At 42.8% G+C, this 26309-nt stretch overlaps 1 protein-coding gene across 1 annotated transcript in view; it reads left to right on the forward strand.

Annotated features, from left to right (window-relative positions):
- Nucleotides 1–26309, forward strand: part of PPTC7 (protein phosphatase targeting COQ7) — an 82400-nt gene that overhangs the window by 16647 nt on the left and 39444 nt on the right. Inside the window, exon 2 of the mRNA XM_073626360.1 lies at nucleotides 21017–21196. Coding sequence (XP_073482461.1) covers nucleotides 21017–21196 — 180 coding nt within the window. The remainder of the gene's footprint in view (nucleotides 1–21016; nucleotides 21197–26309) is intronic.

The raw sequence follows: 26309 nt of genomic DNA on the forward strand, positions 1-26309 counted from the left end.
CAAATTGGTAGGGCAGTCAAATTTCATATATATATATTATATTTTAAAAAAATCTCAAAGCGATCATAGACAATATGTTTTTAATTGACTGCAGGGATATGGGAGTGAACTTGGCAAGAAAAAACGCTTTCATCACATTCACCATAATTTGTTTCCATTTTCAGTTTGTAATTTCTATAAACCTTATTGAAGTTTTCCCTTTTCTTTGGTTTTGTTTGTAGTGTTTTGCGCCGTCTTCACAATCAATTAAACTGATGATCGATCAAACTCATCGGTGGGGGTAGATCGCTCAGTTTCTTGTGATTACTTGCAGTCGTGCAGCGAAAATGTTTAACGTTAACTGACAATTGCCATGTGCTTTTTGGATAGAGCAAGAGCAAGTTATAACTCCTGTCGGATTTTTTTTTTCACCATCTTTGTCCCATTACGGAGATTTCCCTTCACTTCCCGTCCCATCGCCCCATTGGAAGAGTTCCAGTCTATTACTCTTCTGGGGACAACCCAGACGTTGAGATTTTCTTTTACTTTTGCTTTCACTTTCAATGATCATGGTAAACAGGACAAATAGTGTGACGGATAGCAATAAAAACTGACGTGTTATATTACCTATCACACACTATCCAAAGCTAATAAAGTTTTGCCTTTTAGTTATACTTTTTAATGCAAAGAATGCATTAAAGTGGACCTTCAGTCATTTCTTTCATCTTTCCATCTGTTAAAGGGGTTGTAAACCCTCAAGGTTTTTTACCTTAAAGCGGAGTTCCACACAAAAATGGAACTTCCGCTTTTCAGAACCCTCCCCCCTCCAGTGTCACATTTGGCACCTTTTCAGGGGGGATGGGGGAGCAGATACCTGTCTAATACAGGTATCTTACTCCCACTTCTGCCCCCCGCTGGTATCTACGCCACTTACTGTCCCCCCGGGGAGACACGGGTCATAGGAGACAGAAGGGACCAGTGGGAACGCGCAGCGCAAGTCGCGCATGCTCAGTAGAGAACCAGGGAGTGAAGCCGCAAGGCTTCACTTCCTGATTTCCTTACCGAAGACGGCGGCAGCACCCGAGAGCCAAGTGACAGATCGGCTTCGGGTGCCGACATCGCGGGCGCCCTGGACAGGTAAGTGTCAATATTTTAAAAGCTGCAGTATTTGTAGCCGCTGACTTTAAAAAAAAAAAAAAAAAAAAAAACAGCGGAACTCTGCTTTAATGCATTCTATGCATTAAGGTGAAAAACCAGCTGTGATGCAGATGCTCCTCTTTTACTTACCTGAACCTGGTCTTTCCAGTGACGTCGACGAGCACACCAGCCCTAGCCGGTGTCTCAGGCTCTGATTGGATAGAATGATGGCAGCGCAGCCATTGGCTCCTGCTGCTTTCAATCCAATCCAATGACGAGGCCGAGTCCTGTTTGTGTCAATGGACGCAGCAGCAAGACACGGGAGCGCGCCCGCACAAGTGCCCTGAGGGAGAGCGGCTCTCCAATGGGGCACTCGAGAAGAGGAGGAGCCCCAGGAGCGCCACTTAGGGACCCCAGAATAGGAGGATTGGGGGCACTCTGTGCAAAACCAACTGCACAGAGGTGGTAAGTATGACATGTTTGTGTGTGTGTTTTTTTTTTTTTTTTTTTTTTTTTTTTTTTTTAATGAACCTTTACATATCCTTTAAATCTTCTGCCCTTGTTTTAACTTTGGATAGTACCTTTTGGATTTTTGCCAGTAAATACCTTATACAGCCCACTTCCTGTTTCTTGTCTGGTCATTAGTCTAGGCTTATGACATCATGCACAGCTCTCTCTCTCTCGTGAGAGTTTGCCAGGAAGGGAGGGGGGATGAGTTCTAAGAGGGACAATGAGTGCTGCAGAGCTGGAGGTGTGTGTCTGTGTAAATCCAGGAAGTGAACAGGCAGCAGCTTCAGCTGCCCACAGTTAAAATGGATGAAGCCAGACTTGGCGAAGGGGGATTTCTGCAGCATATTTGGGAAGTACCATCGTGGATTTGATTTAAATCACTAGTAAAAAGTAGTCAATTCGATTTTAAATCATAATTTTTAAAGAGCAACTGTCATCTCTGTCCCGCAGCGGCTCCTCCTCTGACCCGCTCTTGACTCACAGGCAGTCCAATTCACTTTAATGGGGCAGCTGGTGATGTGCCAGTGACACAACAAGGTGAGTGACGTGGCTGCAGCAGGTGAGTGGATGCCCACTAACATGCGCTGACTGTGCTCTTTAAATGTAAGGACTTATTCTTGCTGGTAGTTAGAATCTTTAACCACTTCCTGACCGGCGCACGCCGATGTACGTCGGCAGAATGGCACGGATGGGCAATTGGCGTACCTGTAAGTCCCATTTGAATTCCCCACCGTGCCATTGCGTGCGCGCCAACCGGGAGCTCCGTGAGTCAGGTCGCGGGTCATGCAGACTCGAACGCCGTGGGGATACCCGCGATCGCCTCACGGAGAGGACGAATGGGGAGATGCTGATGTAAACGGCATCTCCCCGTTCTGCCTAGTGACAGTCTCACTGATCTCTCTTCCCTGTCATCGGGAGCAGAGATCAGTGACTTGTCACAGCTAGCCCATCCCCCCTACAGTTAGAACACATCCCTAGTACTAACTTAACCCCTCCCCGCCCCCTAGTGGTTAACCCCTTCACTGCCAGTGTCATTTACACAGGAATCGGTGCATTTTTATAGCACTGATTGCTGTATAAATGACAATGGTCCCAAAAATGTGTAAAAAATGTCCGATGTGTCCGACATAATGTTGCAGTCACCATAAAAATCGCTGATCGCCGCCATTACTAGTAAAATAAATAAATAAATAAAAATGCCATAAAACTATCCCCCCTTTTTGTAAACGCTATAACTTTTGCACAAACCAATCAATAATCGCTTATTGCGTGTTTTTTTTTTTTTTTTTTTTTTTTTTTTTTTTCTTTTACCAAAAATATGTAGAAGAATACGTATCGGCCTAAACGGAGGGAAAAAAATGTTTTTTAAATTTTTTGGGGATATTTATTATAGCAAAAAGTAAAAAATAATGCTTTTTTTTTTTTCAAAATTTTCACTATTTTTTGGTTTATAGCGCAAAAAATAAAAACCGCAGAGGTGATCAAATACCACCAAAAGAAAGATCTATTTGTGGGAAAAAAAGGAAGTCAATTTTGTTTGGGAGCCACGTCGTACGACCGTGCAATTGTCAGTTAAAGCGACGCAGTGCCGAATCGCAAAAAGTGCTCTGGTCAGGAAGGGGGTGAATTCTTCCGGGGCTGAAGTGGTTAATACTTGCAAACAAAATTAAGGTTTCCTATTTAGAATAGCAAGCTGTTAGGTTAGTAAAACAGCGATAGCAGAACCGATTCAATCATACAGTTTGTAGTGTACATAGATTTGCAAAACAGTGGGATAAAGGAATATCCCTGAACTTTGTTTTATCTAATGGTTACTGTGAAATCCTGTGAATGCAGTGCATGATATCTCAGCTTGCAGAGCTTGGATTCATTGAATGAGTTTATCAAAAATGCAAATATTGCTGAATATACAGCCGGATGCTACATAACTAAGCTCCATTTAATGCTGAATAAACTAAATTATTAATGTATCTTAAATGGAAAATTTTCTTTTAGATAGATTTATACTCAAAGCATTTTGTTAAAAAAAATGTAATATTAAAAAAAAAATCTGATTTAAATCAAATCCGATTTTATTTCCTGAAAAATCCATTGATTTTTATCCACCCTGGCAGGTACAGAATCAGAGTATATATAAAAATAATATGCAAAGTGGTTGGAGGGAAGCTTCAGAATGGCAAATATGTTTTTACTACAAAATATGTGAGCAGGCTGCAGTTCCTCTTTAATCACTTCAATACCAGGCACTTAGACACCTTCCCGCCCAGCCCAATTTTCACCTTTCAGCGCTGTTGCAATTTGACAATTGCGCGATCATGCTACACTGTACCCAAACAAATTTTTTATCATTTTGTTCCCACAAATAGAGCTTTCTTTTGGTGGTATTTGATCACCTCTGCGGTTTTTATTTTTTGCGCAACAAATAAAAAAAGACCGAACATTTAGGAAAAAAAACAGGTTTTTCTTTGTTTCTGTTAAATTTTTTTGTAAATAAGTACGCTTTCTCCTTCAATAATGGGCACTGATAAGGCGGCACTGATGGGCACCGATGAGGTGGCACCGATGAGGTGGCACTATCGGGCACTACTGATGGGCACTGATAGGTGGCACTGGTATGCGGCACTGGTATGCGGCACTGATGGGCACTCATAGGTGGCACCGATGGGCACACATAGGCGGCACTGATGGGCACTCGTAGGTGGCATTGATTGGTATATATGGGTGGCACTGATGGGTACTTATGTGTGGCACTGATAGGGGGCACTGATGGGCACAGATGTGCACTGATGGGCACTGACAGGTGGCACCGATGGGCACTGACAGGTGGCACTGATAAAGCATTGCTGGGCAGATCTGGGCATTGCTGGGCAGATCTGGGCATTGCTGGGCAGATCATTGACATAATAGTGCCAATCAGTGCCCATTTGTGGGCACTGATTGGCACAGATTGGGCACATGTGGATGGCCATGGGGTACATACCTGGCCATCCACGTTGCCCCTTCCCTGGTGGTCCTAGTGGCATCCCTGGTAGTCCAGTGGGGTGATCTGAGGGGGGGCTGCGCTGATAAACAATCAGCGCAGACCCCCCCTGCCAGGAGAGCCGCCGATCGGCTCTCCTCTACTTGCGTCTGTCAGACGCGAGTGAGGAAGAGCCGATCAACGGCTCTTCCTATTGACAGCGTGATCAGCCGTGATTGGACACGGCTGATCACGTGGTAAAGAGCCTCCGCTGGAGGCTTTTTACCAAGATCAGTGTAGCGGTGTGTCAGACTGACACACCGCTCCACCGATCGCCGCGATGCGCGCCCCCGGGGGCGCGTTGCGGCATGTTATCCTGCTGGACGTCATATGACGTCCAGTCAGGATAACAGAACCACTAACCGGACGTCAATCCGCTATAGGGCGGGCGGGAAGTGGTTAAGCCACTATAATCTGTTCATCCCATCTGTTAATTAACATGTGTCCCAGTGTCTGGGCTATAAAGATGCTGATTTGTACCTTTTTTATATCGAAGCTTCTCCTGTTGTCACGTGACTCTTCAGCTCTCTCCTCTCCCAGGCTGACAGCTACAGTGGGAGGGGCTGAGAACTCTTGCTAACATAAGCCGGGAGGAAAGAGCCGAGCGGTCTCATGAGCTTCGGGAGGCTCTCTGATATAAGGTACAAATCTGCATCCTTTTTATATAGCCCAGACACTGGGACACATTGTTATTTAAGAGAGGGGATGGGATGAATAGATTATAGTTTTTATAGCAGCAGATGGGGAGGGGTGGTCAGTGTCTCAAGCTGGGAGGGAGGGGTGGGGGTGAGGAGGACAGAGCAGGGCTGCAGATGACGAGCCACGTAAACTGACCACGGTGTCGGGGCTCAGCAGATAAGTTGTGTTCAGTTTACAGGGGTTAGGGCAGTATCAGCCAGGTATTTTAGGTTTTACAAGGGGCCAAATTACACAGCACAAGTACTGTGCTGTTATGCATGCTTTAAGGCAGGGGTCTCCAAACTTTCTAAACAAAGGGCCAGTTTATTGTCCTTCAGACTTTAGGGAGGCCGAACTGTGGCCAGCGGGAGTGTAAATATTCCTGACAACAGTGGGAGTAAACGTTGCCAGATTCGGTATAAGGTGGAGGAATAGTGCCCCATCATTGGTATAATTAGGAGGAATAGTACCCCATTTTTGGTGTCAATGGGAGAAATGGTGCCCCATTGTTGATGTCAGTTAGCAGAATAGTGTCTCGTATCAGTGGAAGGAATAGTGCCCAAAGGGCCACAGTTTGGAGACCACTGCTTTAAGGGAACTGGATCCTTTTTTTTGGGATAACAAACAAGAGATTAAGAACGAGATTAAAAAAAAACACCTGCCTTTACAACCACTTTAAGGAGAATAAATATATATATATATATATATATATATATATATATATATATATATATATATATATATATATAATGTGTGTGTTTGTTTTTGGGTTTAAGGCCTCATGTACACTGCTGCTGGTAAACGGAAGTTCAAAGGCAGTTGGATGCTTTTTTCATTCACCCCTGAACTCACCCAATGTTATCTTATGTGTACATGTACACAGGTTCGTTTAATGACGTTTATAGGCTTTTCTTTGAAGTTAAAAAAAAAAAATGAGTTCAGACGCCAAACGCGGTAACTCACGTTTTAGCCGCTTTTCGTTTACAGGTGTTTTTCATTTTTGGCTATTTTAGAAGAGAGGGAATTTTTTTTTTTTCCTAAACGCGGCATGTTAACACGTCAAATCGGACATTTTAAGCGTGGGTTACTTTCTGTCAACTTAAATCGTTCAGGAGAGGTTGTAAAAAACATCCCGTGTACATTAAGCCTAATACCACTTTAAGCCACTTTATGCAAAAGTGAAGCTGATATCCAGTACTTACCATTCAGGTGTTATGCTGACAGAGCCTGCAAGCTGAACTAATGTTTAACCTCTTCTGGCTATTCTCATTTGTTTTATTTTCATCTTATTAAAGTCACCAAAAAGGTTACTTCACATTCATTGCAGTTCAACATTATTTCAAACCAAGTAAAACTAGTTTGAACTGTATATAGGGTTGCCACCTTTTCTTCAAGCCAAACCTGAGCACTTTAGTGGTGCACGGCAATTTTTAAAAAAATTTTTCTTGTAGTATATGCTTTAGGACTGTAAATGATCTGGGACACCGTTAAAGAGGCATGGCTAAATAAAAGAAAAGCATTCTTGTACCCATGAAATATGCTTAGTTTATTAAAGCGGTAGTAAACTGACATCATTACACCCTAAATTATATATAAGTATAAACATTCTTTTGGAGCTATATGCCGCATATATAAGCAAAAAAAGAACCTTCTTACTTGATATTGACTTCTTTTTGACAAGCTCCTGCTTCCGCATATGAATAGTATTGCATTTCCACCCTCGCCAGGCTCCGTGTCCATAATCCCACGCGTGCGCAGTAGTTCCCAAATCCAAGCGTCGTTTTCATTCTATTTTTACCATGGCAACCTTCTTTAGCGAATAGGGGTCAATGTAACACAGATCCTGCTGCTGTCTTACACGAGAAGGGGGTAGTAGTATCGGAGGATGTCTGGGCTGATACCAGGCAAAGGAAATGACGCAGCCCTGGCATGTAAACAACATTTTTGTGCCACGAAGAGCTTGTCGGGAAAAAAACAGCGCATGCATCGGTGATGTCATTGCACACAAAATCAGGTGATTACACTGAGAGCAAGCAGGTAGGAAGCTGGGCACACAGTACATTTTCCTTGGAATGATTCATTTAAGAAGTTGATGGAAGGGGTTTACTACCACTTTAAGGCAAATTTCACTGTAAAAATATGAACTTGGCCTACCTTTAAAAGTGGACGATGTCAGTGAGTAGAGCAGTGGACGGTGTCAGTCGTATTTTTTTTTTTTTTTTTTTATTATTATTTTTTAGCATGTTTTACAATTTTCTTTTAACAGCCATGTTGGGGGTTTAAACAGAGACTGCAGTGGGGTTTAAACAGGTGGTGAGGAGGCGATATAACACCTCCTGACTCACCAAACAGATGCCCCAGTTGAAGTCCAATTGGACGAAACGCGCCGGGCGAGCTACACTCTTCCCTACACTTGATTTTATTTACGTGATCACATTATTTAACTGTTTTTGGGTTATTGGTGTTACCCAATAAATATACCATTTGATCTGCACCATTGGCGCAATTTATACATTTCTTTCGAGCTTTATACACTTCCGGGACTTCCATGAGGTTGGGATATTCCATCTTTTCCGGACTGGCAGTCTTGATCGCCAGAACAGAGGAGGGATTCCCCTTGAGATCCGGGGTTCCTTGGACAATCACTTCCATCTTGGATCTCTAAGCCTGTCTGATTCGGTGTCACTGGCATCCGGATCCACCGTCTCTGGTAAGCTCAATGCAAAAATAGAAGTGTATCGTAAAACGGAGTGGCACCGTGGATACACAAAAAATAAACCTGTCCTACGATATTGTATTCAAAAAAACAAAACAGGAGGGGCTTTTGGACTTTCTAGGCACAACTACAAAATACTAGTTATATAAAATAATGTTTATTTATTGAGAAACATACATAGCAAAAAGGACATTGATAAAAAAAACCACAACATGTATTACATTATATATAAGAACGCTAGCTATACAGCACCATCTAAAGTACACAAATCTTCGGACATCTGGGTATTGACTCCAAATATTTGATCGGTCTGAGAAGATGGCTAGATAGCAAATCCGCAATCAATTCATGTCATGTAGGTATTAAATGCTCGACATGTTTCGCGTGTCATCACGCTTCTTCAAGAGCGAAACAGTATGTGTTGTGGCTATCAAAGTACATAACATAGCAAATATATCATTAATCCATATCCATAAAAACAGACATCTATGTTGACGCCATATATTATGAATTTAAACAAATGTATGCTAGTTCAGACAGGGCAGCGATGTATTTGGAGACCCCAGAGGTGATGAAAGGCTGCTATGGGGGCGTGCACAACATAATCTTAAATAATACCCCAGAGGTGTAACGCAGTTAAAGAAGTTCATAGGGTAAATAGAATTTTGTGTATCCCCAATGTCTGAAAAAGAAGGGAAAGAGAGGGGAGGGAAGGAGAAGAAAGGGGAAAAAAAAAAGGGGGGGGGGAGAAGGGGAAAGAAACTGAAAAATGAGAAAAGGAGAAAGGGGGAGGGGAAAGGGGGGGGTCACAGAAGGGGAGAAAGAAAGGAGGGGGAGAGGGGCTGAAAAAGCGGGGAAGGGAAAGGGAGGGGGAAAAGAGGCCTCTTTTCACACTAAACCTTCACAGGACACTTCTCTTAATGTCGACATTAATGGACATCCACCTGGAAAATACCTGGGGGCCACGGCTCTACAGGCAATCCAGCTTCTTAATTCACAATCACAGGCACATACTTTGTCGTTGAATGCGACTCCATCTTCCACAGTCAGCGATATGGGCAGACCCTTGACGCAGGGAGCTACTGCCGTTGAGAACACACAACCAGCACCTCAAAACACTCTTGGCAACAACACACCTAGTACACATCTTCGACAAAGTACACTAGACTCACATGTTTCCCAAACGAGGAACTCGTCACTAAATTTTCAGATACCAGATTACAGACTACCGCTCACATAAACGCCAATCTGGATATCCTTAATCTAACCCCTTACTCTTTCAATGCTCCCCAAGTGGAGGTTCTCCAACTTGGTTTGAGTTTCTGTCCATCCACTGCTATTGACAAATACGAGACCATTAAGGACCTATATTTATTTTCTCGAAATCTTACATATAAATTTTTGTTCGATAAAGATCGGGCTCGATCTATACAGGACAAGCAGATTTCCGAACAAGTCAAAAACTTCACAATGGAGGACTTTCGAGCCCTCCGAGATTTAATGTTATTACTTGATGAAAACGATCAATCTAGCCAGGAAGAGACTCCCACGGTTCCCAATTCCAACCTTGGAGTCGCTACTCCCAATAATCCATTTAGAGCCAAATCTCAACGTTTCCCCGATCTGATGACTAATCCCAGTATCTGGGCCTTCCTGATGGGCATGATCAATGATGTCAGGAAAATGAATGTAACACCTAAACATAGGAACCTGACTCAAGCCCAGGCAAAAGCAATTACACAGTCACCCTGACCTGGTGATTAAACCCGCCGACAAAGGCGGTAACATCGTTCTAATGACCAAAGCTGACTACAAACAGATGGTCATGAGGATCCTATGTAACAAAGCATGGTATAGATGCATTGACTCTACAGAAATTGACTAGTATAAAACAGATTTCTTGACTATCATTGGTTCTGCCCATCAGGAAGGCCTCATTGACCAGGACCTTTACAATTTCTTGAATGTACGCCATCCTCGTGGCTTCCCAAAGTGCATAAAGACCAGACTAAACCCCTGGGAAGACCCATAGTGTCAGGTATTGGGTCTCTAACGGAAAACGCCAGCCGACTAGTTGACTCAATACTTTTACCACATGTATTATCTTTACCCTCATACATCAGAGATACATTGGATCTCCTGAAGCAAATCGAAGGGATGGTCGTGCCTCCTGATGCCCTGCTCGTGACCTTGGATGTCGAGGCCCTATACTCGAGCATCCCTCACGAGCAGGGCATCAGGACAGCCCGTACCTTCCTTCGTGAACAAACGCACCACCGTTGGGACTATTGTGAATTCATTCTGAAATTGTTGCGATTCATCCTCACCCATAACTGTTTTACATTTGACGAATCCCACTTTCTCCAGGTACAGGGCGTAGCTATGGGCACCTGCTGTGCGCCCACCTACGCTAACCTGTACCTGGGGGGGTGGGAACGTGCAGTTTTCTCGGATGATAGTTTATCACATTTTACAAGTCAGGTGATGTGTTGGTTGCGCTTCATTGATGACATCTTTATTGTATGGTCCGGGTCTATGGAAAGTTTTTTTACACCTTGGAGTGGAGAGATTGAACTGTAACTCGTTCAATTTGAAATTTACAGTATGTAGTGACCATTCTACTATTACTTTCCTTGACCGTACAATTTGCAAGGACGGTGATGGCCGACTGGCCACTACTCTATTCCGCAAAGATACAGCAGGCAATACCCTGCTGCATGCGGGAAGTGCTCACCTACACACCCTCATACGTAGCATACCCTACGCACAATACCTCAGACTCCGTAGAAACTGTACGTTCACAGAGGACTTTAAACAACAAGCCAATATACTTCGCGATCGGATGAGGGCAAGAGGATACAGTAAATCACTCCTTCGCCGGGCCTATAATAAAGCGCTGCGTCAACCACGAAATTCTCTTTTATATCAGAACAAAACCCCCAAAACCAATTCGACGGTAAGATATATCACCAAGTATTCCCAACAACATTCAGAATTACGTGACATCTTAACTACACATTGGTCTCTATTACGCGAGGATCCAATCCTGGCTAAATACGTAACCCCTACCCAAGCTATTACTTTTCGGAGATGTAGATCCCTTAGGGACAAACTCATATCTAGTCATTTTTGTAATGATCCTCCATTACAACTTTACCCAAAAGAGATCACCAGATGCTGGAGATGTTCCTTTTGTCCCTGGATCTGTGTAGGGACCTGCTTTAAACTCTCCAATGGGGAAACATTCACCCCTCACTTCCATGCCAACTGTGAAACTCAGGGTATAGTTTACCTAATGACATGCGATTGTCAAGCCTTCTATGTCGGAAAGACTATTAGACAATTTCGTTCACGCATTAAGGACCATATATATTACTCTGGTGGGGGGAAAATTATTACATCAGTGAGTAGGCACCTGGATCTCTATCACAGATTCGACACCTCGGTGGTCTCCTTCATTGCCCTTGCGGTGATTCCAAGGAGCCCCCGAGGTGGCGACTGGGACAAACAGATCCTGAGACAAGAAACACTCTGGATAGAACGCTTGAATGCGACTCGGGCCCCTGGCATAAATGAAGCTCAGTCCTACAAACCTTTTCTTTGACAGCGATCTCGACATATAGGTTCCAAGTATAGTCAAATTATGCAGAATTTATTGGTTCCCCTTTTTCTTGTTATGATACATTTACCCCTTCCATACATCCTTTTTTACATGATCTCCAATATATTGCTGCTATACAAGTCCATATCTTCCTAACCATATATATATATATATATATATATATATATATATATATATATATATATATATATATTATTCTCTCTACAGAAGATCTATACATATATATAGACATAATTAGGTGTTTATTAGAGCTTGGGTTACTTTAGAGCAAGCATTTCTCACATGAACACTATAGATCTTGAGATATATATACTAATAATTAGAATTGTTCTAAATGTTTCAATAAGGTATGTTGAAAGTTTACCCATTGTTTGTGTTTTATTATTCTTTGTTGCTGAGTTCATACGGTGCAGTTGATGTGGGCGCCACCTAGGGGTGGGTTCTTGGCTGCTATGTGGCCGCCCAGCGTCACACCAGCCTTTGTTGATGTGACGCTTACATCAGCTGGTATAAATACATGCCGGCTTTTGTAGCCTGTAGTGGGCGTGTGCTGCCTCCCCCACTGGAAGCGCCGTCGTTCTTATTGAAGGCGCTTCTGATTGGTTGGTTGACGCGCATGCGCACTGCGGGCATTCGGCCGGTCCGGATGACGTCACGTCAGCGCTGCCGATTGGATGACAACGGGACGTGCACACAAATAGGACGGCGTCCTATCACAGTGTGCATCCCGCCCCAGCTACAGGAAGACACTACACGTCGTAGATCCTTTTTTCACCAGATCCAGGTACTTGCTTCTCTTTTCTAGCACTAGCCATTAGGAATCTGTCACCGCTGGATGGGATTGTTGTAAACCTTATACCAGCTTACCCCTTCCCTTATCTTTGTTTACATTTTAGGATATAGTATTGATAAACTACCTCCTTTGATACTGAGCCTGTTGGCACTTATCTAACTATCCATGACTGCCTGAGCCTCACTGCGGTATCCAGGTGCATATAGAATAGAAACTAACATCTTTAAATGAATACTGGTGAGTACTTTATACTATGGCTGGGGCCATTTCACCAAAAATCTATATGCTTACATTTGTACTCCCCTGTTTTAAACCAGTTGTTTTCCTTATAGGAATAGATCTATGCAAAAGCTAGCACCAGTCCACCTCCATTCCGACGTGTATAGATATATTAAATAGCCGGTTCTCTGGTTCTTCCTGATCTGTGGGCTATTTTTTCATGATTTTATATACGCTTTAGATGTAAGTATTTCCTTCATATGTATATCATCCCCCTGGTTCCTTCCCCCCCCCCCCCCCCTTTTTTTCAATTTCTTTTATTCTCTTCTTTTTCCCTCTTTTCCCCTCCCCTCCCTTCCTCCGTCATCTTTTTCGTTCCTTCCCCTTTTCTCCCCGTTCCCTCCCCTCCTCCCTCTCCCTTTCCCCTCTTTTCATTTTCCTCCCCCCCCCTTTTTTTCCCCCCTTCTTTTCTTCCTACGGCCTCTTTTCCCCCTCCCTTTCCCTTCCCCCCTTTTTCCGCCCCCCCTCCCCCTCCTTTCTTTCTCCCCTTCTGTGACCCTCCCCTTTCACCTCCCCTCCCCCTTTCTCCTTTTCTCATTTTTCTGTTTCTTTCCCCTTCTCCCCCCCCCCTTCCCCCCCCTTTCTTTTCCTTCCCTCCCCTCTCTTTCCCTTCTTTTCCAGGCATTGGGGATACACACAATTCTATTTACCCTATGAACTTCTTTAACTGCGTTACACCTCTGGGGTATTATTTAAGATTATGTTGTGCACGCCCCCATAGCAGCCTTTCATCACCTCTGGGGTCTCCAAATACATCGCTGCCCTGTCTGAACTAGCATACATTTGTTTTTTAAATTCATAATATATGGCGTCAACATAGATGTCTGTTTTTATGGATATGGATTAATGATATATTTGCTATGTTATGTACTTTGATAGCCACAACACATACTGTTTCGCTCTTGAAGAAGCGTGATGACACGCGAAACATGTCGAGCATTTAATACCTACATGACATGAATTGATTGCGGATTTGCTATCTAGCCATCTTCTCAGACCGATCAAATATTTGGAGTCAATACCCAGATGTCCGAAGATTTGTGTACTTTAGATGGTGCTGTATAGCTAGCGTTCTTATATATAATGTAATACATGTTGTGGTTTTTTTTATCAATGTCCTTTTTGCTATGTATGTTTCTCAATAAATAAACATTATTTTATATAACTAGTATTTTGTAGTTGTGCCTAGAAAGTCCAAAAGCCCCTCCTGTTTTGTTTTTTTGAATACAATATCGTAGGACAGGTTTATTTTTTGTGTATCCACGGTGCCACTCCGTTTTATGATACACTTCTATTTTTGCATTGAGCTTACCAGAGACGGTGGATCCGGATGCCAGTGACACTGAATCAGACAGGCTTAGAGATCCAAGATGGAAGTGATTGTCCAAGGAACCCCGGATCTCAAGGGGAATCCCTCCTCTGTTCTGGCGATCAAGACTGCCAGTCCGGAAAAGATGGAATATCCCAACCTCATGGAAGTCCCGGAAGTGTATAAAGCTCGAAAGAAATGTATAAATTGCGCCAATGGTGCAGATCAAATGGTATATTTATTGGGTAACACCAATAACCCAGATGTCCGAAGATTTGTGTACTTTAGATGGTGCTGTATAGCTAGCGTTCTTATATATAATGTAATACATGTTGTGGTTTTTTATCAATGTCCTTTTTGCTATGTATGTTTCTCAATAAATAAACATTATTTTATATAACTAGTATTTTGTAGTTGTGCCTAGAAAGTCCAAAAGCCCCTCCTGTTTTGTTTTTTTTGTCTCTGGTAAGCTGATTTCATCTGTTTCCTGTTCAAGATCTTTATGCTGATGAAACTTGAAGATTTTCCATTCATGTTGGACTCACTATATATTTTTATTATGGGACTAGAATTTCCTTGAGGTTCTATTGACACTTCCTTCAACTATTGAACTATATTTATTTATTCCACCACACTTATTTATATTGTTTTTGTTTCAGTGGGTCATTCCTACTGATCATTTCATCACTTTTCAGTTTGTTTATTATTAGCGCTACATTTTATTTACTACACGTTTTGAATATTGGTCATATTTGTATGTAGCTGCTTCACTTTGGTTATTGGGTTAGCGCAGTGTTGTTCACATTTCATTTTGGATATTTTTTAACCCTGACTGTATACCTTGCAACCTCTACAGTACGTTACACGGGGAAGAGTGCTTTGCTGCCATTTTCCTCATGCAGTAACAAAATGGTACAACATGTGCATTTAATTAAACAGCTAGTTGTTTAAAACTACTCATTTGAATGTGATTTCTTGTTTATACACTGTGGCATGCCAAGGCATAACAAGTTGTTCTGTTTATAATCGAATGTGTTCCTATTTTGTCTGCTAGCCTTGGGATAGGGCGTTAGCTGCTCTTGTAATCTGTAATTTCTATTGCTCAGTTCTGTTCTCACTCTGTAACTTTCAGTACAAGTTCTTCCTAAAGATTTTCTGAACAGATGAGTGGTTGAAATATGACGATTTGAAGTTCAAAATGTTAGGAATTTTAGTGCTGTTCTCTGGAGGCTGTACATCCAAGGCTGACCTCAGTGATTGTGAAGCAATCAGCACTTGTAGGGCTTTCCTGAGGGGTGATTGTGCAATTGGAGTTCTTGCTGTCTGTTCTGTGAAATATTCTATTTTAGAGGATGTCTGAGAGTGTCCCTTACAGTAATCACAGATGGGAAATGCCCTGTGCTGTATGACTGGAACAGTAAAGTTGACATTTTTTGAATTCCAGTCCCCACGTGTGATTTTAATTTTAAATCCTAAACTTCTAGTTAATGAAGTGTGTGCTGCACCAGAAAGCTGCTAAGTAGCATATCAAGCATGGTATTGGCATATTTGCTGTGTGCTTTTTCTTTGAATTGGCATGTCAAATCGATGGCTATTGCAGACAATGGCACCATCCTAATCAGTGTGACGCTGCGGCGCCGCACCGATTTCAAAAAGTTTCTGTACTACTTTTTACGATATTCGGGCTGCGATTTACATTGACATCTGTGCAGAAACCTGCACAGCTGTCTCTGAAATCGCGGCCAAAATCGGGAGTGAAATTGTGCGAGTTCACGGCTTCGTTCCCGCAGCTCAGTATGAACGTGGGCTTAAATTATTTTCATGGATACCTTCTTCATGTAGGCATAAAGGATAAACTATTCCGTTTTTACACAATCAGGGTAACGTGAGTAGTTCTGCTGCTTAGTTGGATGTAAATTATTATTATTCAGGATTTATATAGCGCCAACAGTATGTGCAACACTTTACAAAGTTGGGGTAAACAGTACAGTTACAATACACTTCAAAACAGGAGGATGTTCAGTGTGTTCTATAGTGGAGAGAAAAAGGTGCATTTTTGCTGCTTTTACTTTAGTAGTTCTATCTGCCATGGGTTACATTTGCTGTCAATATAATTTAAGACAAAGCAGGAACTTCCATTCTATGTGTTCTATAATTCAGTAATCCATTTCCCTTGTCCTGGTGGTGGTGCAGTGCAGGAAATTATTGCTGTAAACACTTAGTCGATGTTCATTTGCAATAATTTCGAATCCCTCTGTGTGCATAAAGGTCAGATATATGATATTTATGCTTGCAGGGATATAAATTATGGATATGATAAATTAATACTTTCTTTCTGTTTTTCATTACAGAGACATTAGCTTTTTATATGAGCACATCTTCGTCTATTTTATAGGGCAGTTAGAAGTGAAGTCATCTATTCCATACAGGCACATGCAATTTTATTGTATTCAGATTAATTCAATATGAATTCTGGTCTCTCTGCTAGTTGTTAATATCGGTTTTGCCAGAGGACTCGTTTAGCTGCAGCTCAAATTAATGCTTGGATACAGCATGTAAATGGAGTCTCTGATTTTGTTTGAATTTAATCTCTCAATATGAGAAAAAGACCTTAACGATTGCTGTTCACCTTTTATGTTTAGTATTGGTTTTGGTATTAGCGGAATGTAGTAACCAGCAAAGAACTAGTTTCTATTATTATTATTATTATTATTATTGTATTTTTTTTTTTTTTTGTAGACTTTGTTATTGCAGAGTGTTAAAGCGGACCTTTTCAGACTTTTACTAAAAATCAATTTTCATTTCATCTCTCTATGCTGATGTAAAATCATCAAACTATTTTTTTATTTTAAAATTAAAACTATTTCAACTTACAGGTGAACTTCACCACCATAAAGCGGAAGTTCTGCTTTATGCCCTCCCCCCTTTTTTTTATTTTTTTTTTTTATTTTGGGTGGGTACCTGCTCCCACTTCTGGCCGAATCGCCTAGACGATTCCACTGCAAGTTCTATAACTACCACAAACCCCCCGCAACCTTCCAGGACACGTCTTGGGTCCCTGAAGGCTGGGAGCCATTCATAAAGCCTGGCTTGCGCATGCGCAGTGGTATGCAGGCTGTGATGCTGCAAGCCATCACAGCTGGCTGCTCACAGTTAACATGCCGCCAGCGACCCAAACACCGGCCTGGTTGAGGATGGTGCTGGATCCCCGGACAGGTGGATGTCTGTCCACAGTATTTGTAGTTGCTGACTTAATCTTTTTCAAACAGAGTGACGAACCTCTTGCCTTTTCTGGTGTCTCTTTCCTGGTTCCTCTGAGGAAACTAGGAATGTAGTCAGGGTTGCACAGATATGTAAATTCAGGATGTATTCGTTGCACGGAACACCTGTGCATCCCCCGTGTAAGTAAACACAGCCCTCCAACACCCTGTGTGAATGAGGCCTAAAGTACAAGAAAGAAAAGCAACCTGAACACAGGTAAGTATACTTATGTACACCATGTTAGATATTGATGCCCTTTTCCGTGTGGGAAACCTCTTTAAGGTGGGCACATGCACTCACTAAAAAACTGGTTGTTCTTCTGAAATATCTTTCAGCTGATCTCTTCATTAGTGAAGCAATAAGCAGTGTTGGGTTATCCATTTAGCAGTAGAGATTAGTAAAATATCCAGTGGGAATTGCTAACTTAATAGCTAGTTATGGTTATACTGGTCCCTCATTGTTCCCTGATGCGATTAGATTCTTATGTTATATGCAGGGAGATTATTGAACAGTATTGCTCATAATTGATACTGTCTGCTTGTCTATGGCGGTTTCAGAAAAGGTGACAATGACTTTGTTAGTTTGAAAGCTTCAAATACGTACTCCTCATCTGAGTAGAAAGGTGAGCCTGTAAGCACTGTTTGGAACAATAGCATGAGTAACTTCTCATATATGTGCAGCAACAGATGCAACTTTTTGAAGGTAAAGGATAATTTCACCTTGAGGCTGGGTTCACACTGAGGAAAGGAGTGGTTGACAGCAGGGGTCCGTGGCGTCTCCATTCACTGTTTCAGGTCAGATTTCAGCCCAAATGTTTGGCAGAATTCTGACCTGAAATGGACCAGAAGATGCACAGAACTCCTGTGCAATTTGCACCTTAGCCGCTCTGGAGATGTGTGAACCGGCTCCATAGAGAGACGGTCACAATCTCCTGACATGCGAATTGGATGCAGGGAAACCCGCATCCAGTTAGCACTGTTGTGTACCCAGCCTTAGGAGCATGTTCTACCCATATTTATGGTTTAATTAGGGATGCACCGAAATTTCAGAGGCTGAAAATAAACCGCTGAAAATGGTGTTTTCGGCACATTGCTGATAAGAAAATATTGCCGAAAATGGGGTGGGGCCTGGGCACCCCCTGGTCCTGCCCATTGCCAGGGCGTCTAATTGGCTCGCCACAGTCCTCCTCTCCTCCCTCCCCACAGAGCGGCGATTTCTGTGTGTCACGGAGCTGAATTGCCCAGGCCGCATTAACAATGTCCCACCTCCTGTGACAGACGACACACTGATCCAATCGCCGGACATTGAATCAGCGTGATGTGATCACAGGAGGTGGGACATTGTTACTGCAGCCTGGGCAATTCAATTCAAAGCTCCAGGACACACGGAGATCGACGCTCTGATTCGGGCATGGGTGAGGCTGCATAATGGTGGGCGCAGGCAGGCTGGCTGCATAATGGCGGGCGCAGGCAGGCTGGCTGCATCGATCTCTTGTAGCATGTCTGCAGTCTCTGACCCTCTCTTGTAGCAGATGGTTAGAGACTAGGGACATGATATAAGAGATGGTTAGAGACTGTGGACTGCATTTTCTTGAGCTTTTCTTGCACCAAAGTTGCCAACAATAAATTCATATTTAAATTGATGATATTATTTAAAAAGTCGATTGTAATACAATTGTATATAAAAATATAAATATTTTTAAAAAACTGTTTATTTTCAGCCTAATGCATCCTTCATTTTCGGTTTTGGCACCAACATTTCTTTTGGTGCACGCCTAGATGTAACATGCTCCTATACACCACCCAGCTCCCTGCTATGTGGCAGTAGGAGGGGGACATTCTCCCTGCACCTTGCAATTTGCAAACCCCGCAGCTGTGTAGGGCTTCTCCCACACAGCCGCGTCATTCATTCATGTTTTCTTGTGAGTGAATGAACCACAAGTACCATCAGCCACTGCAGCAGACTGCTTGTAGTTCTCAATGAACTGAGGGAGCTGGTGAGTGCTCTCATAGTTCATTGATTCTTCCTGCAATTCAGTAACTGCTCATATGGGAGGTTTGGGCAGATAGCTGACTGAGAGTCTGCAGTCCTGCCATTGAACCCATGATCTGCTGATCGCGGGTGCAATGCTTTACAGGCTGCAGTGTAAAAAATTATACATGCATGTTTTTTAAATCTGCAAAAATATGTGCATTTATTTATTTTTTAAAAGGTGAATTTATTCGTTAAAGCCAAACAGGAACCTCTCCCAGCCTAATAGTAGGTCTCTGTGTTAGACTGACAGCACTGTGCAGTGTAGCAGTTACTGATTGGCTTGAAGTGCTGCCCCTTCCTCCTCCCAATCTGAGTCCCACATGGCATTTCTGTAGGCCGATATAAAGACATAATCTGACTGATGCTATTTAAAAGGTTTTTGAAATGGTTGTATTAAATGCTTAAGTGGTTTAAATGTGGATCTTCTATATCTGCATACAGTTTTGCTTTAGTAACGATAACCTGTGTTGAAGCGAGCAGGTGGTTGAAGGGTTGACCTCTATTTTTGGGCTGAATCTGATTAATCTGTGCAGGTCGTGTGAGTCTGGCAGCAGGCAGTTTGCAGATTACTGGGTTCATAGCTAGGTCAAGGCAAAATCTCTTATTCTCAGTCTGAAAGGTCTTTCTTGAAGAGCATGCACATGCAGCTGAAAGTACTTTCACACTACGTATAGTAAATGTTCTTTGAGTGGAGCTGTGTTCTAAATGGTATGGGTTTTGTTTGCAAGTTTACACTAAGGCTTAATGTACACGGGGCTTTTTACAACCTGTCCTGAGCGATTTAACTTGACAGATAGTAACCCACGTTTAAAATGTCCGTTTTGCCGCGTTTACGTTTAGAAGCGGTTAAGCCTTAGACCTCATGTACACTGCTGCTGCTAAACGCATTTTTTTTTCAACTGCTCCTGAACTCTCCTCCGTTATTTTATCAGTACATGTAAACAGAGTCCTTTTATAGTTGTTTCTAGGCGGTTGAGTTTAGAGGCCTTTTTTGTAAAGCAAAAAAAAATGAGTTCAGACACTGAGTTTAGAGGCATTTCAAGCGCTAAAAGCGGCTACTTGCGTTTTAATTTACATCTGTTTTTCATTTTTGGGCTTTGAAGAGGGGAAAAATGTGTGTGTGTGAGATATATATATATAATTCTAAATTAATTTTCTTTTAATGCAAACACGGCAAAACTTTACTATCTGTCAAGTTAAATCGTTCAGGGGAGGTTGTGAACGTCCCGTGTACATGAAGCCTAAGCAAGAACTTCCCACCTTCTCCTGACCCTGGATATATTAAGACAGACCACTTGCAGAGCAGTTGTTGCAAGCCCCTTCAAGTGGCAGAAGCACATCCAATGTTAAAAAAAAAACATTTTTTTTTTTTTTTTATTTGGAACTTTTATTATACAGGTTATAATAGTCAGTACGTCAACCCACTGTTAAGATTACAAGTCTGGTGTTCCAGTCATATTGTGCTTTGTAATGGCAGCATTTGATGTGGATGGTTATTAATACAGCTTATTGGAAATGTGCCTCTTCAGGCACTATATGAAGGATAAACTTGCAGCACAGCAGGATATTAGTCTCTATAAGATTTTGATCAGGCAGAACACATGCTTGTACAGTTTCCAGACTTGTTTTGTAATACATTTTCTAATACAAAAGTGATATTTTGTCCTTTTTCCTTCCAGGTGTGGCTGATGGAGTGGGTGGATGGAGAGACTATGGGGTTGACCCCTCTCAATTTTCAGAGACTCTTATGCGCACATGTGAACGTTTGGTTAAGGAAGGACGGTTTGTGCCAACCAACCCTGTTGGGATTCTCACCTCCAGTTACCGTGAATTGCTTCAGAACAAAGTACCTTTACTAGGTAGGTCTGGATTACCAAGCACACAATTGATACCCTTTTCTGATCAATGCACGTCTACATGCTAATCTAATATTGCAGGTCAACGTCTCCCAAAGTTGTTGGAATAGTTGGGTTCAGTTTTTGTTCAGAGGTAGTAAAATTTGACAGGGGAGTGCCTAATGCACAGCTATTGACACATGAAAAAACAGGACCCTTATGCATTTATGGTTAGTTCAGAGTTAGGCTTAGGTTAAAGTAAAATTTCGGGATAACCCTAGCTAATCTGAAAAATGTTCCCCCACTCGACAACTATTGGTAAAGTTTGGAGCGGTGACATCACCAATAATCTCCTATGGCCCTCCCTCCTTTCCCTGCAGCCATCGCTGACATGAGAGCTGGATCACATGACTGGCGTGAGCTCAAAATAGAATGTGTACTTCTTTCTTATGCAGGTTAGTAAGCATAGATGGTAGGAAGGAGCAGTTTTTAAGACTAGTTAGGTTTCGCCTCCTTTTAAGTCCTCATGCACACGGACGTTTTTACAGCTGCTTTTTTGAGCTTTTTTTGCAGCTTAAAAAGGCCTGTCTATGTTTAGTCTATGGCTTCATGCCCACCTAGGCGTTTTTGAGCTGCAAGTGGCATAGGCGTTTTTAAGCTGTAAAAAAAACCCAGGACCAGTGGGTTCTGAGAGACGTTTTTCAGCTGTAAAAACGCTCTAACGCTGAAAAACGCTCAAAAACATCATTCACCAACGTTTTTTTAACGTTTTTGATCCATTGAAAAAAAATTGAAAAAAAAAACGCTAAAAACCGCTAACGCGGAAAAACGCTCAAAAACGCTATTGTAAAAACGCTGAAAAAAGTTTAAAAAAATCACTGCAAAGATACTGGCGTTTTCATAACGTTATTTTAACAGCCTGTGTGCATGAGGGCTTACTGTAACTTTGACATAAGCAAATTCTGCCTCCCACCTGTATGCAGGTGCCCGCAGGTCCCTGTACGTGTGCAGGTGCGCCACTGGGCTCTCTTGGTGCATGAGCGGCACATCTGCACAGGGGGCAGGGAGAAATTCTCGCATAGGCAAGAATTGCGGAAGTGCTGCTTACAGCACAAATGAAGTTTTAAAAAAACATACATTTTTAAGAGATGTAGGGAGAGGAGGCAGAACAGCCCATAATTCCCTTTAGGATGAAGATTTGCTTTAAATGTTGGCAGTCATTTTGCAGGGTTAGGTTGCATAAGAGTTAAGATGAGAGTTTTATGGGTTAATTAGGTTTTGGGTTAACTGTTAAAGTATATTTAAAGTCAAAGCTTTTTTTAGTTTTTGATAGAGTGGAGAGGGATAAGAATTGCTGTCTGTGCCCCTGTTAGGAAGCTTCATCCTTTTCTACTTGTCCTGTTTACCCTTCTCATTGAAAGTGAAAGTAAAAAAAAATCCTAAATTGTGGGTTGCCATCAGAATCGTAGGCCTCAGTCTTTGCATTTAAAAAAAAATTCTTATCCTGATTTTTATCAATCTTGGCAACAATGGTTAATGTACCCTCTTTGCACAATATAGAATCATAAACTGACTTGTACCACACTAATTGCTTCTTTATGGAACTATGTCTGGTGTGCATATAAGACCTAGGCTCTAGATAACATTATCATGTTGTAATTGTTTTTGTTTTTATTGTTCACTCCTAGTATACTGTCATGTCAGATGGGTCCTTTCAACCTGTATGGCCATCTGAACTTCGTTTTGGATATGATTGTGTAGCATCGTGGCACATTTCTCTTCTACTTATTAATATATACAAAATTAGTAAATATTGATATAAAAACAGTAAGCTCTGGTTTACACTAGTGCGACTTGAATGGCACTGAATCACATGACAATGCAAATCACATCGTTTTCAGTGGTGCTAATTGACATCAATGCAGCGAGCGCACCATTATTTTGGAACAGGGTTCTAATTTGGCACGATTCTGGCTCCATAAAATGTGCAAACCACATCCAAGTTGCATCACATCATCGCACTGAAAGTGATCAAAATCTGATTGCAGCAGTGTGAACCTAACCTGACGGAGGGAAAATCCTCCAATGGGGACACTAGCTCTGACCTGGGAATCCCTAACTTTGCAGGGATTTTCTCTCACTTCCTGTTTTGGCTGTGGGACAGGAAGTGAAGGGAAATCTTCCCTATGGGATACAGATGGCCCAAAAAAAACTGATGGGTTATAACCCTCTTACTCTCAAATGGAAAAAAAATAGCCTTTATTTACAAAAGTGGACCTAAGTTCTGAACATGCTCTTGATTTCTGTCCTTCCCCCTTCTCTTCTTGCAGTTAAAATTTTCTGATGCATAACTGACTTTTGGTTTGGGCTTCATTTAGCCAACTGAATTTTGGGTCCACTTTTAAGGCTCCATTCACACCATGGCGTTCCAGTGTGTGGGCGGAATCGCCTTGTTTCTGCCCACGATTCTGAAACGCCCGCAAAATGGAATGCCATGGTATGAATGGAACCTAAGGTTGTAGTCTAGGTATTTGGGGACTATTCAGGCAGAATACTACTTAAAACAGATTCTTGTCACCAAAGTACCATGAAATGTTGTACACTCAGCCTGCGTGCCTATCCAGATGCATATGATGCAGAATAAAGTAGTGTTTCTTTTTCATACATCATGGGTCACAGAGTAAGGCTAATATTCATTACCTGCCTGGTTATACTTCATAGTCAGGTGAATGGTAGACCAAAGGTCTTCAGACAGGAAGTGATCCCCTATATAACCCCTCCCATACAGGAAGTACTTTAGTTTTTTACCAGTGTCTGCAAGGTGAATGGCATGGTTTGTTTGAGCTCTCTGAGCTCCAGGTCTCTAGTCCTACAAATGGTTCCAAAATGAAGGGATTGACCAATCGGATCCATTTGACACAGGCTTTTATTCTTGGATAAATGGTACCCGAGCCTCGCAAAGAAGACTCAAGATCCTACAAGGTTTTGCCTGCAATGTGGCCTGTGGGTGCTGGACCCTGCATAGTGGAAATCCTGGACACTACAGCGCTAAGGCACTTCCTGCAGGGTGCTGTACAGGTCCAAGGGAGTGGACCCTAAACATGAAAAGGGTACCCAGTCCTTGAAGGTCCAAGTGATAGGAACCCGCCGTGAAGGGTGAAGATTGGGCCCTTAGTTTCCAAGTGGCCCCGCGCCTGGACTGGTAAGTGAAACCTCTTTATTTTATTATTATGGGGTGTCCCTGTGATAGTAACAATCAGTCAAGCTAGCTAAAAGCTGGACACCTGTGTGCGGTGACCATACGGGGGGAGTTTTTGGGCTAGCTGTGGGTGTTTGCAAAGTGTACCTTTTTTGCTTGTGTCTGGCTGTTTACCTGTATTATGGTGCATGACGGTGCGCCAGTTTACCTTGGTTCGCCATGGCACATGTGCATTCGCGAGAGCGCCGTCGGGCTCAGCAGTTTGTCAGCCTTGGCGCCATAGCCTTTATCTGTGCACACGAAGATTCACATCGTACGCGAATACAGTACAGTCACGCCCGTTCGCCGGGACCGCACACACATGCGTGCACATGCACGCACAGAGCGCTCCAGCGCACTCCCAGCTTATTTAAACTGTGTAGGCCAAGCATGTGGTGCTTCCAGAAGGCAGCTGGGGGACACAGAGCAGGCTCTGAACAGACACTTGCAGTGGTTCATTTTTCCTTACCAGGGGTCATGTGGGTCACCAGGTGTTGCTTGGCAGGCTAAAGGTGTTTAGCAGGATTGTTGCATAGGGGCTTGGTGAGCCCTATTAAAGGGTCTCCCTTCTGAGGTGTTTTAATACTTCACCCAAGTACTCCTTGTTTGTGGCTATTAAATGTCTTCCAAAAAGAGGACTGGAACTAACACCACAGGGAAGGGCACATCTTTGTTGTCAGTAGTTCCTGATGAACCTAGTCGTATCCCTAGTGTTGTATCCCCTGAAAGACCAGAGGCTTCCGGGCAATCTGAGTCGCTGCGCCTATCTAGCATTGTGCCTACAGTCAACGCTACCCTTTATCACTAAGGATGAACTGTCCTTAGCCCTAGCCAGGTTAGAGCACAGGATTGCTGCCATGATTGCCTCCACCACGCAGGGTGGCAGGAAGTGTGACAGATCCCCCTCCCCGGAGTCTCCTAGTCTGGAGCAGGAATGGGTTGAGGATGGGGAGGAGCTTAAAGCTCAGGAATCGGTGGAGTGGCCGGCAGATAAGTCTGCTTCCGAGCAATCTGAACAAGAAGATATCCAGTCGATGTCTGCCTCTTAGTCGCAGAGGCTTTTGATCATGACTCTGACCGAAATGGTTCGTTCAAGTTGCCTCTTGCAGAGGTGATTGAGCCTCCCCTGGTCCTCTTTGGGATCTCTGAGGCCTCTTCAGGTTGCACAGACTTTCCCTCTACACCCCCTGTTGGAACAGGTGGTGTACGCTGATTGGAAACATCCTGACAGGACTTTTGTTTGGTTTTCCCTTTTATATCCCATGGATGAAAAGTTTAAAAATGGAGCATGTCATAACATAACTTGCCCGGTAGATAACGCACAGGGCTTGAAAGACCCTGTTGACAAGAAATTGGAGTTATTATTAAAGGCTTCCTTTCTTTGGGCGGTTCAGCTATTCAGCCAGCTGTTGCAGCAATTGGTATTTGCCATTCTGTAAAGGATCGGGCCAAACGGCCTGATAGGCCTAACCAGGAGGATGATCTTCCTGAAAGTAAGACCGATATTCCTCGAGCGCTGTGTTTTTTGCTGTTGATGCTGTAAAGGATTCAATACAGCAGGTTTATTGTCTGTACATATGTGCAGACTTTTATGGCTTAAGAACTGGTCAGCCGAGCTTCCTTGTAAAAAGTTATTGGCAGGTCTCCCGTTTCATGGGGAGGGAGCGTTTATTCAATGATCACTTGGACAAATATATCCTAAAGAATTCCGGAAGGAAGAGTTCTCTACTTCCTGTGAAGAAAAGCACCAGACGTCCCTCGTTAAAAACCCAGGGACTGCTTTCTCAAATGTCTCAGCGTCAGGGCAGTTCCGACGCCAACAGGGCGCTGGGGTCAGGGGCAAGGCCAAGGCCAGAAAAGGCCCTGGGTCCAAAATTCTTCTAAATCCAGCACCAAGCC

This window comes from Aquarana catesbeiana, linkage group LG01 (genome assembly GCF_042186555.1).
Source record: "Aquarana catesbeiana isolate 2022-GZ linkage group LG01, ASM4218655v1, whole genome shotgun sequence".
NCBI classification, from domain to species: Eukaryota; Metazoa; Chordata; class Amphibia; order Anura; family Ranidae; genus Aquarana; species Aquarana catesbeiana.